The sequence below is a fragment of the Salvia hispanica genome, chromosome 3 (assembly GCF_023119035.1).
Source record: "Salvia hispanica cultivar TCC Black 2014 chromosome 3, UniMelb_Shisp_WGS_1.0, whole genome shotgun sequence".
NCBI classification, from domain to species: Eukaryota; Viridiplantae; Streptophyta; class Magnoliopsida; order Lamiales; family Lamiaceae; genus Salvia; species Salvia hispanica.
Window position 1 is genome coordinate 21721549 of NC_062967.1, and position 10544 is coordinate 21732092.

General features: G+C 31.4%; 1 protein-coding gene across 1 annotated transcript; it reads right to left on the minus strand.

The window, feature by feature from the left end:
• Positions 1–1776: 1776 nt before the first annotated feature.
• LOC125216281 (indole-3-acetate O-methyltransferase 1-like) lies at positions 1777–4856 on the minus strand. Its single transcript, XM_048117954.1, has 4 exons — positions 4724–4856; positions 4139–4513; positions 2704–2979; positions 1777–2207 (listed from the first exon to the last, which is right to left on the minus strand). The coding sequence occupies exons 1-4, from the start codon at positions 4817–4819 to the stop codon at positions 1848–1850; spliced, it is 1107 nt and encodes a 368-aa protein (XP_047973911.1). The 5' UTR covers positions 4820–4856; the 3' UTR covers positions 1777–1847.
• Positions 4857–10544: the final 5688 nt, after the last annotated feature.

The window sequence follows — 10544 nt, forward strand, 5'->3', positions numbered from 1 at the left end:
CTAGCAAATCCAAACACAGCGGTGCTTTCTATGTTAAGTATTGTTTTATTCAGTAAACTCAAAGTCTGGAACCCTTTATAATTAAATGCTTCAACATGTACACACTTGTGTTAGAAATTAAATGGGCGCAAATATGTGCTGCCGCCGTAGTAATGATGCAGTGAGGAAATCCGTGAAACCGAGGAGCTTATCGGCCCCAGTGAGAATAAGAAAATTGCATGGAGGCACGTACCGGATGAGTTTGAAGGAGTTGATAGCTGCATCTCCGGCTTTGAACATGGCTGACGGAGACTGCAACGGGAAAGAGATACGTTATAGAGTGTCGATGAGGGGCGAGAGTGTGGAGCCGGGGAATGGGAAGCTGAAGAAGAAAGTGAGCTTTAGATCACCCCAAGAGGCTGACATACTAGTTCTCTCACCCCTTATATATGCATGACTAATATCTCTTTCTTTATACTTGCATGCATATGTTTTGAGTGTGTGTTGCCTTTCCCTCTTGTATTTTTGAGTTTCAATCTCACTATCTCAAGAGTTTGGTTTTCTCAAGTGTGTTTCGTGCTATAAACACTATATATTGTACTACAAACTACAAACTACCTACAAACTATGATCAGAACCGTTAGATTTTAAGATTTGATGTCAACATTGTCAACCAATTGAGACATTTTTGTATCTGTTGACATCAAATTTTGAAAGAGTTAAGTACTATTTTGGTGCTAAACATATGAGTGAAATACGAAGTTGATCTTGAACATTCACTTTTTGAAAATCGAGTCCTAAACAAATGAAATCGTTGCCAGATTGGTCCTTTTTTACGGTTCTGCCAAAAACTAACGATAAACGGATGATTAGTGAAAATTTGACTAAATTATAATATTAATTCATGATTAATTAAAATAAAATAAAATAAAACAAGAAATTAAAAAAATAAATAAAAATTTACTTCTATTTTTTAATTCTCTTTTATTTTATTTAATTAATCATGGATTAATATTATAATTTAGTCAAAATTTCACTAACTATCCGTTTACTGTTAGTTTTTTACAGAAACGTAAAAAAAAGATTGAAAATAATACTTTACTCATCTTAAAATCTAATGGTTCAAATCATATTTTGAAATTTGTAAAAAAAGAAGCAATTTGCATTTTATTACTACTCTATCAAATAAAGTTTTAAAATCAATATTAGCCTCAGTATATCCAAGAAAATCCATAAATGATGCAAGTTTAGGCCAAACTAGATAAATCATATATCCATATATTTTTAAGCCAATGTGTTGGCATATAATTTTACAGATTCTTTGTAACTACTCTCTCATAGATAAATTGGGCAAATTGCTTTTCAGAATAGTTTGATTTTTTATGTGAATTTGCATTTTATTGGACTATGTAAATTTCTCATCTGACCCGATCCGATAGATTTTTGACACAAACTTATCTTACATGGCGTGCCAGAGGCATGACTAATTGGCAAATGACAAATTTATGGTTCAATTCGAATTGTGGAATTAATGCTACTTTTATGCTGAATTCGATTTGTGGAATTCAATTTTATGTTTACGTCGATTTGTATGTTTTCATTTGTGCTACTTGTATGTTTATGATAAGTCCAGGGTCAGAGATTGCAAGAATGGAAGAGAAACAATCTAGTGGAGTTTTGCCAATTCACGCCTCCAGCGCGCCACGTAGGATAAGTAATTGTGTCTTAAATTTATCGGGTTGGGTCGGATGGGAAATTTACACAGTCCGGTAAAGTTAACGACTTTTTATGCAAGAATTAAAGCACACAGAAAAAACCAAATTATTTTGAAAGTTCATGACTTTACATGCAATTTGCTTTAAACATATTCAACTTGAAGCCAAGGAAAGGGAAGCAACTATATGAAAGAACTGAAGCTGGTGAAGCAGCTCATCGGCCTGAGTCATGGCTCGGCTGGCCACGCGCGAGAAGAGCTGATCGCTGAGCTTGTTGCCAATGTGCGCATCAACAAGGACGCCGCTGACGCTCCTGCACGAGGTGGCTAAGGCGCGGCCGATCTCAGCAGCGTCGTCGCGGCGGTTGACGACGAGAGGGCTCCCGCCTTTGAAAACCTGCAGCTTGTTGATAACGAAGGAGCCGTCGGCTTCCACAATCTCCTTGAACTCCTCTTGGCTCGCCGCGTAGATTGGGATGTTGAAATCATCACGTTTTTCACTTGCAATTAGTCCCTAATATACGTCACGTCTCCAATAAATAACACACAGCTAAATTCATCCCCATTTCGTCAAACAAATGAAAAGTACAAAGATTGACCATGAAGTCATGATCAAGATAAAGCAATTATATTTGTGGTACCACATGGTGAGATCATTCGGGGTAAAAATGTCAATAAAATCTTCTTTTTAAATCACAAAAGATAAAATTTTGCAATTATTTATCTGCCTCATTTCTGACCAAATGTGCGATGATGTGTTAGCACATTTTAAACACGTCACTTTCCACATAAATGTGTATCCCTAAAGCTATGATTTAACATAGTCATAGCACTTCCACGTGTTTAGAATCGGTTGATATTTTATTGCATATTTTTTCGGAAATGAGGCAAATGGGATAATTGCAAAATTTTCATCTGTCGTGGTTAAATTTTTAAATAATGAAGTGTGGGACAGACAAGAATTTAACCATCTGTCCTGATTTATTGACAATTTGCCCTTCTTAAATTACCTGGCGGACAAGATCATCCCAAGCATCTTGGAAATGCGTGCCAAAGAGAATACCCGCCCCACCCTGATCGGTCGGGTCTGAGCTAGTCCGACCCAGGAAAACGAGGAACATTGATCCTCCAGACTTCAATTCTTTGGATCTGGAATGCAAGAAGGCACTTAAATCACGTTCAAACTGTTTTTTGAAGGCATTTACGGTGCTCTCTTTTGCACCGTTGATGAATACTCTTCCTTCGTTGTATGCCATTGATTTCTTGTCCACCACCTCCTCAGGTATCTGCATAACATTACATTGCAATTGTAACAAAAACTATGTTTCAATCTTCTAAAAATATGGATTTTGGAGATGATACTTATTTTAATACAAAATTGATAAAGTATGAAAGTGAAAGAAACATGAATTGAATTAGTGCTAAAGGTTTCTAAAAATAGAAAATTAAACTAATTTTGCTAGACCTACTAAAATAGAGACTTATTTTTTGAGGACAAATTCAAATTATAGTTATTCGAATTCATCAATATTTCGTGATCGATTGAAAATGTATATATATGGCCGTCCGCACAGTTTTATCTTATTTATCTTTAGCATTATGCTCATCTGATAGATTTATTTACTATTACTTTCTTATAAATCCAAACCAAACTGCTCTTTCCTTTTTCTTTTGGTCAATTCTACACGACACATAACATTTTATATTTGCCTATTTGGCTTATTGTTTTACGCCATTCCTTTTGGTTTAATGTGTTGGTCGTGTTCATAATAATAACACGAATTAGCATTTGTGCATATAATAATTACATAGTTAGCCTATAATTTCTTCTCTAAATATTTAAAATGGACCCACAAGTAGTTTAATAAAATTAAGCTTAAGTAAAAGAGTTTACCAAACCCGGTCAAAATATTACTATTAAAAGTAGCAATATAGCGTATATATATTTGAATGTAAACAAAATCCAAAAAGTTGTTCGGAATGCAATAGGGTTAGGTTTTAACTTTTAATCATTCAGAACTTGACCAATATTTAAGTACAGTATATTCTTTAAAAGTAACCAGTTTCGCACTAATAATAAGCATTAAGCATATTTCTCAATATCAAATTAATTTCCCACGTCAAAACCCTAATTATACGTAACCAATCATGTTTGATGGTGAACTACTTGTTGCCCGCACGTCTAATTATTTTCCCTAAATTAACAGCAAAATCATGGAATACTAACTCGCATCATCTGTTTTTAGAGTAAACATAATTTAGTGATCCGAACATTTGTCACGGAATGTGTCAAACCAATTATAATGATTTCTGCAATTATAAATATTGGTTGGACACACCACGTAACAATATTTGAGGACTATTAAATTTTAATTTCATCTTGAATTTCACATTATTTTGTAATCATAAATATAGATGCAGATTAAGAAAAAAAAACAAACCAACCTGAGATAGCCAATGCAAAGCAAAGGCGGAGTAGAAAAAGTCAATATGCTTCGCCGGGAAAAGCCTCCGGTGGAACGAACCGGCCACGGCAGTGGCGAAGTAAGACGTGTGGCCGTGCGGTGGAAGGAGCTGGAAGAGAGTGTTGAAGTCGTTGGAGGGGAGGTCGCAGAAGAAGGCCGAAAACTCCGGCGGCTCGCTACCCAACGCCTTGTAACGATCAGCCATGCGCTTGATTATGAACTCCACCATATCTATGGTGTTGCTGCCGCTCGAGCACCCGAGGTCCGCCACCGCAAAACCAGCCTCCGCGGATCTCAGCTGCGTGCTGTCGAGAGCTTCGCTCAAAAGATGGAGCATCAATCTAGCGTGTTGCCCCTGCGTGCTTGTATGACTTAAAATTCGCACAGTACTTGCAAATCGAGCCGAGGAATCAAAGTTCGGCCATCCGACATCATTTAGGGGCGAAAAACGTAATTTTTCAGTTTTTTTTTTATTTCCTTTTGAGTCAATCTAGGATTTTCTATACGCTTATAAATAGTGAGGGTATTTATTTTGAGTGCAAGTTATGATTAATAAGAAATGTACCTGGGCTTGAGAGTTGTTATGATAACTATCTTCTCCTTTTCCACCTTTCATGCTCAGAATCATTTCAAGATTCAAGTTAGAAGAATCCTTTCCCATGTTGTAGGATAAGATCACGATCAAATCGATCCACCAACTAATCAATTGATGATATATATTGTGAAATTTGGAATAGAGTTGGCATATATTTATAGTGAGAGTTAAGTAGTACTACTATTATACGAGGAAAGCTTTACTATTCGACGTGTAGAATTGAGCAAATACATCAATGGTATAATATTCTCCTATCTATCAATATATAAAAATAAAAAATATAAAAAAATAAAAAATTGGCCTTATTTTGGATATTTATGAATTTAAGGAATAAATTTAAATGGTTTATAAGTTTTATGCATGAATTTGAATATTTATAAATAACTCTCATGAATAATTATTTAGATATTTTAATGAGCACTCTGACTAGTTCTTAAGAGCACTACAATGAGGAACCAAACGAAAGTTACAAATCTTTAATAAATATTCATTAGAGTTACTTATAAATATTCAAATTCATGCCTTAAAACTTATTAATACTTTAAGTTTATTCTCAAAACTCATATATATTCAAAATAAAGCAAAAATTCGCCTTTAGAAACTAATTATATAAATGTATTAATTTTACAAAACAAAAATAGTATAGATGTTTCATGTTCGAACAAGCTATATTTAAAGAACAATAAATAAATATAAACGCTCCAATGTGCATTTAAAAGGGCTTTCATTATTCATTAATGTAATAATGTTAATTCAACCAATTAATGTAATGTTATTTTTGTGTAGTTTATCATTTGAATTTTTCTATGGTCATAGTTTTGATGTTTTGAATATTATGAGTCATCGATTCATTATTTTGTTAAAAGTGTGATTTACATTTTTTTATAGTAGAGATATATGAAGGATTATTTTAAACAAATTATGATCTGGACAGTTAGAAAATGTCAACAAATGATAAAATAATAGCAACAAAAAATGTCAACACAGTGTCAACGGTTGATGTGTGCTGACGATGTATTGACACTATTTTGGCATTTTTTTTTGTTGCTATTATTTTGCCATCTATTGATATTTTCTAAAGGTCCAAATCATAGTTTGGAGTTTGTACAATATATAGATATTGCATTTTATCACTACCCAGTATATATGTATATTTGCACTGAGATAATTAAACCTAACAAAATTGAGTTGATCAAACAATTAGTTTTCAAATAAAATAAAATAGTCTGCTACCAAATTTTGGTTTACTAAATGCTATTGTTGAAATTAGGATTTAGCACTTAATTGTTCTGGGATACAACTGATTATATATGGAGAATCTAATTATCTTATCTATAGGTGATCATACTGAGTAAAATATATAGTATTATATTAGGTATGTTTTTATAAAAAGAAAATTAGCCGTATTGAGAATTGTAAAGTAATATAAAAAATAATATAGTTATTTCATGTTTGAACAAGCCATGTTTAAAGAGCAATAAATAAAGTTAAACACTCCAACATGCATTCAAAAGGGCTTTCATTATTCATTAATGTAATAATGTTAATTCAACCAATTAATGTAATGTTATTTTGGTAGTTTATCATTTGAATTTTTTTATGGTCATAATTTTGACATTTTGAATATTATGAGTTATAGATTCATTATTTTGTTAAAAGTGTGATTTAATTTTTTTTTTAGTAGAGATATATCGGGATTGTTTTAAACATATTTTTCAGAAGTGTCAACACTTGATATACTCTCTTCATTGTTGTCCAAATAATTGTGTTTGTCTTGATTCCATTTTAAATATGTTTAATATTATGTCTTTAGGTGTAAAATGAATTGAGTAGTATATATTTATTGAATTGTTATTATAGTAATATTTTTCATTTTTAAAATTTTATATAGTTATATTGTTTTCTCACTTTAATTAATTAATTAACAATTTAAAACGTACGACTAAAAATTATTCCGTTTTAATATCATTGATATGGTCTCATTACTATAGTACAAAGGATTTGTATTACTACTATTTATTTGCATCGATTAGTTTGGGCAAAGACCAAAACGAATTGAACTAGCCTGGCTAGGACTGAGATATAGATTTTTACCTGAAAATAGTTAGGTGTTCATCGTATTAATAGTAAGATGGTTCTTCTCTATCAAAAATAAAATCAAATCAATAAGTCAGTGGTTCTAATTACCTAAGTGTTTGTAAGTTGTAATTTTAAAAACTTGTACTATTATAATGTATTTCCTAGCTACATAAAACTTAGAGCATCCAATATAGGGGAGTCGCGGCTCGTGGCACGGTCGTGGCTCGGCCGCTGCTCCCTATAGTGAGAGCCACGGAAGGCCGCGGCGGGAGAGCCACGACGGCAGCTAGGCTGCGGCTCTTGGGTGAGAGCCGTGGCTCCCTATTGTGGCGGCCGAGAGCCGCGGCTCAGCCCAATTTTGAATTTTTTTTATTTTTAGTTTTTTAATAATTTCAAAAATTATTTATAAATACCTCATTCCACACATTTTCACCTCACACATTTTTTATATTTTCAAAAATTATTTAAAAATTTTAAAATTTTTTTTATTAAATTATGCATTGTTGGACTTGTCCACTATAGTGTAAACAAGTTTTTTGGTGGTCCGGCCAAGTTTTGTGGCCTAGGCCAAGTTTTGTGGCTTGGTCCAGGGCCACGAGCTTAACTATAGTGGATGCTCTTACCCACAAGTAGGGATGTCAATAGGGCCGGTCCATCGGATTTCGGGCTGGCCCTACTCGGGTTGCGGGTCAATCGGGTGTGGGCTAGTCGGGTTGTGAATTCTTTCCGGGTTACAAAAGTTTAACCCTAACCCTAAAGGCTCGAGTTTCTGACTAGCTCATCGTGTTAATCGGGTTGCTATCGATAAGATTAACATGCTATCAATCCAATAAATAATTATGAAGATTAGTTATATACATAAAATGTAAAATATTTAATTATGATAAATTTGAGATATATGCTTAAACTCAATCATAAACATGATCAAATACTAATATTTGAGATATTTCGTGAAATTTTAATGCATGTTTTAGAAATTTAAATATTGTTTTAAGTGAATTTGAAGTTTTTAATTTATTTATCAATTATTATATTAATAAAAATTAATATATAATTTGTACATTTAATATAAAATTGAAAATTATTATTTTAGTTATCTATATTATAAAATTAATCAATGAAGTATCGAATTAGGAGTAAAAAATAAAATAATAAAAAATTTATCGGGTTTTCGGGCCAGCCCATCGGGTTTTTGGGTCTGGCCCTAACGGGTCACGGGTTAATCGGGCGCGGGCTAATCGGGTTTTAATTTTATCGGGCTAGAAATTTTCAGCCTTAAAACCCTATAAATTTGGCGGGCTATTCGGGTCAGCCCATGGGTTGCGGGCTACATTGACATCCCTACCCACAAGGATATAAAGTTTGATACTTGCCATTACATAGAAACATACTCCCTCTATCCCATAGAAATAGACCATATTTCCTTTTTCGTCCGTCCCATAGAAATAGTCCATATCCATTGATGGTAACATTTTTCCCCTTCTCTTTTCCTCTATCATTTGTGGGTCCCACCATCCACTATACAATTTCAATTACATTGTTTTCTCTTTCTCTTCTACTTTACCAAATTATGCGTTAAAACTCGTGTCAACGCTAAAGGGTCTATTTCTATGAGACGGGGGAGTATATCTTTGCCATATGAATTGATTTGTACTTTGTATTAATTTTTTTAATTTTAGAACTCTTGTTCTGATTCTGTTAGAACCCAATTAAGTGATTTTAGAATACCAAGCTTATTTATTAGATTTAGTTTTATTCAAAATCTATACAGTAATTGATTTTTTAATTTGCATGAATTTCGAATGCATATTTGAAAATTACTCCATCTGTTGCACAATAAGCGTCACATTTTGTTATTTCGGTCTAACTCACAATAAGATTCACGTTTCATTTTTACCATAAATGGTAAGTAGGTCTCATATTTCACTAACTCACTTCACTAACATTCTATTATAAAACTAATATAATAAAAGTGGACTTCATATTCCACTAACTTTTCTAACTCACTATTCTTTACATTTCTTAAAACTCGTGTTCACATCAAATGTGACTCCTATCATGAGACTAAGGAAGTACTCCCTCCGTCCCATAATAGATGTCACACTTTCCTTTTTAGTTTGTCTCATAAAAGATGTCACATTTTCTTTTTTGGAAAAAATTTTCTCTCACATTAATATATTTTTCTCTCCATTTAACACACAAAACAAAACCTCCTAAAATCTCGTATCGTGCCACAAGTGTGACATCTTTTATGGGACGGAAGAAGTAACATTTTTCAGTTTAATATGGAGAATGATTTTTTGACGTAATATAACTATGCAGATAAATCTATGTGTCGTACTCGTTCCTATAACCACGTAAACTAACTATCTCTCGATTAATCTAGTTAAACGAACATAGTTCTAAAATTGGCCAGATAAAAAGAAAAAAAAACACAAAAACAAGCAAAATAATTACAAAAACTAGATAAAACAAATTTTAATTATATAAATTAAAACATAAACATGTAGTCATCACACTTGCAATATAATTAAATTAAGAGTGAACTACATAAATGGTACCTGATCTTTCACTTTTGCACATAAATAGTACATGATCTTTATTTTATATCGTTTTTGGTACCTATTAATCACATTTTTGGTACCTGACAATTTTCACCTAAAAATGCCCTCTAAACAAATTCATTTTCCATTTGTGTCATAGAAGTTATTTTGGGCATACACAAAACTAAGTACCAAAAGTGATATTGATATTCTCTCATTCTTCTCACTCTTTATACTATTATTATTAATCAATATTAATATTATTATTTTGATACTATAAATTAATAATTAATTTATTTTTTAATATCATTCAAATATACTTAATTATAAATTATAATTATAGTTATAATTATATTTAATTATTATAATAATTTTATTATTATAATACTAAAAACTAGTTATAATTAATAAATAATTATAGTATAATTATTTAAATCATGAATCACACAATATTATATAATAAAGGTTATTGTTATTATTATTATTTACATTAAATTAATAACTAATCAATATAGTCTTAATAAAAATTTAAAATTGTGAATTGTATTAAGATATTAAGAGTTTAATATTTTTACTTAGGTGTTTCAACTCTAAAATGAGTATCAAATAATTCAATAAAAAATATTTAATTAATTTAATTATTTTAAATAATTAATTTAATTAGATGTTTTATTCTTGATTTATATTATAGAATGAACTTCAAAAATGGTCCCTGGACTATGGGTTTATCTCGAAAATGATCCCTGGACTTTAAAAATATCACCAGTAGTCCCTGAACTAAGGGTTAATATCAAAAATGGTATTTTGAGACGAAAATGCCCTTTTGAGGGGTTTTGAGGGGTTTGGGCAATTTGGTCTTTTTACACTTTTAACATTTTAAATCTGATATTATTTTAGTTATGTACTAAATCTGATATTATTTCAAAATTATCATTTTTCTTCCTTTTGTCATCCTTCACTTTGTTTCTTTATTTCAATATTAGATTTAATTTTACAAAATTAAATTTTAAATTTCAATTTTTAAATATCAATAAATTTTTTTAATTAAAACTATTAATTCATGGAAACTATAAATATTGATTAAAACTATTAATTTTTATTATTTAATATAATATTAAGCTGAATTGAAGAAGTACAGAAAAATAATATTAATCGTGATGGAAAAATAA

Coding starts and splice junctions, on each gene's coding strand:
- LOC125216281 (XM_048117954.1), bottom strand. CDS start 4,819: ATGGGAAAGGATTCTTCTAACTTGAATCTTGAAATGATTCTGAGCATG. Junction 4,514..4,723: donor ATAACAACTCTCAAGCCCAG/GTACATTTCTTA, acceptor ACAAGCACGCAG/GGGCAACACGCTAGATTGAT. Junction 2,208..2,703: donor GGGATGATCTTGTCCGCCAG/GTAATTTAAGAA, acceptor GACGTATATTAG/GGACTAATTGCAAGTGAAAA.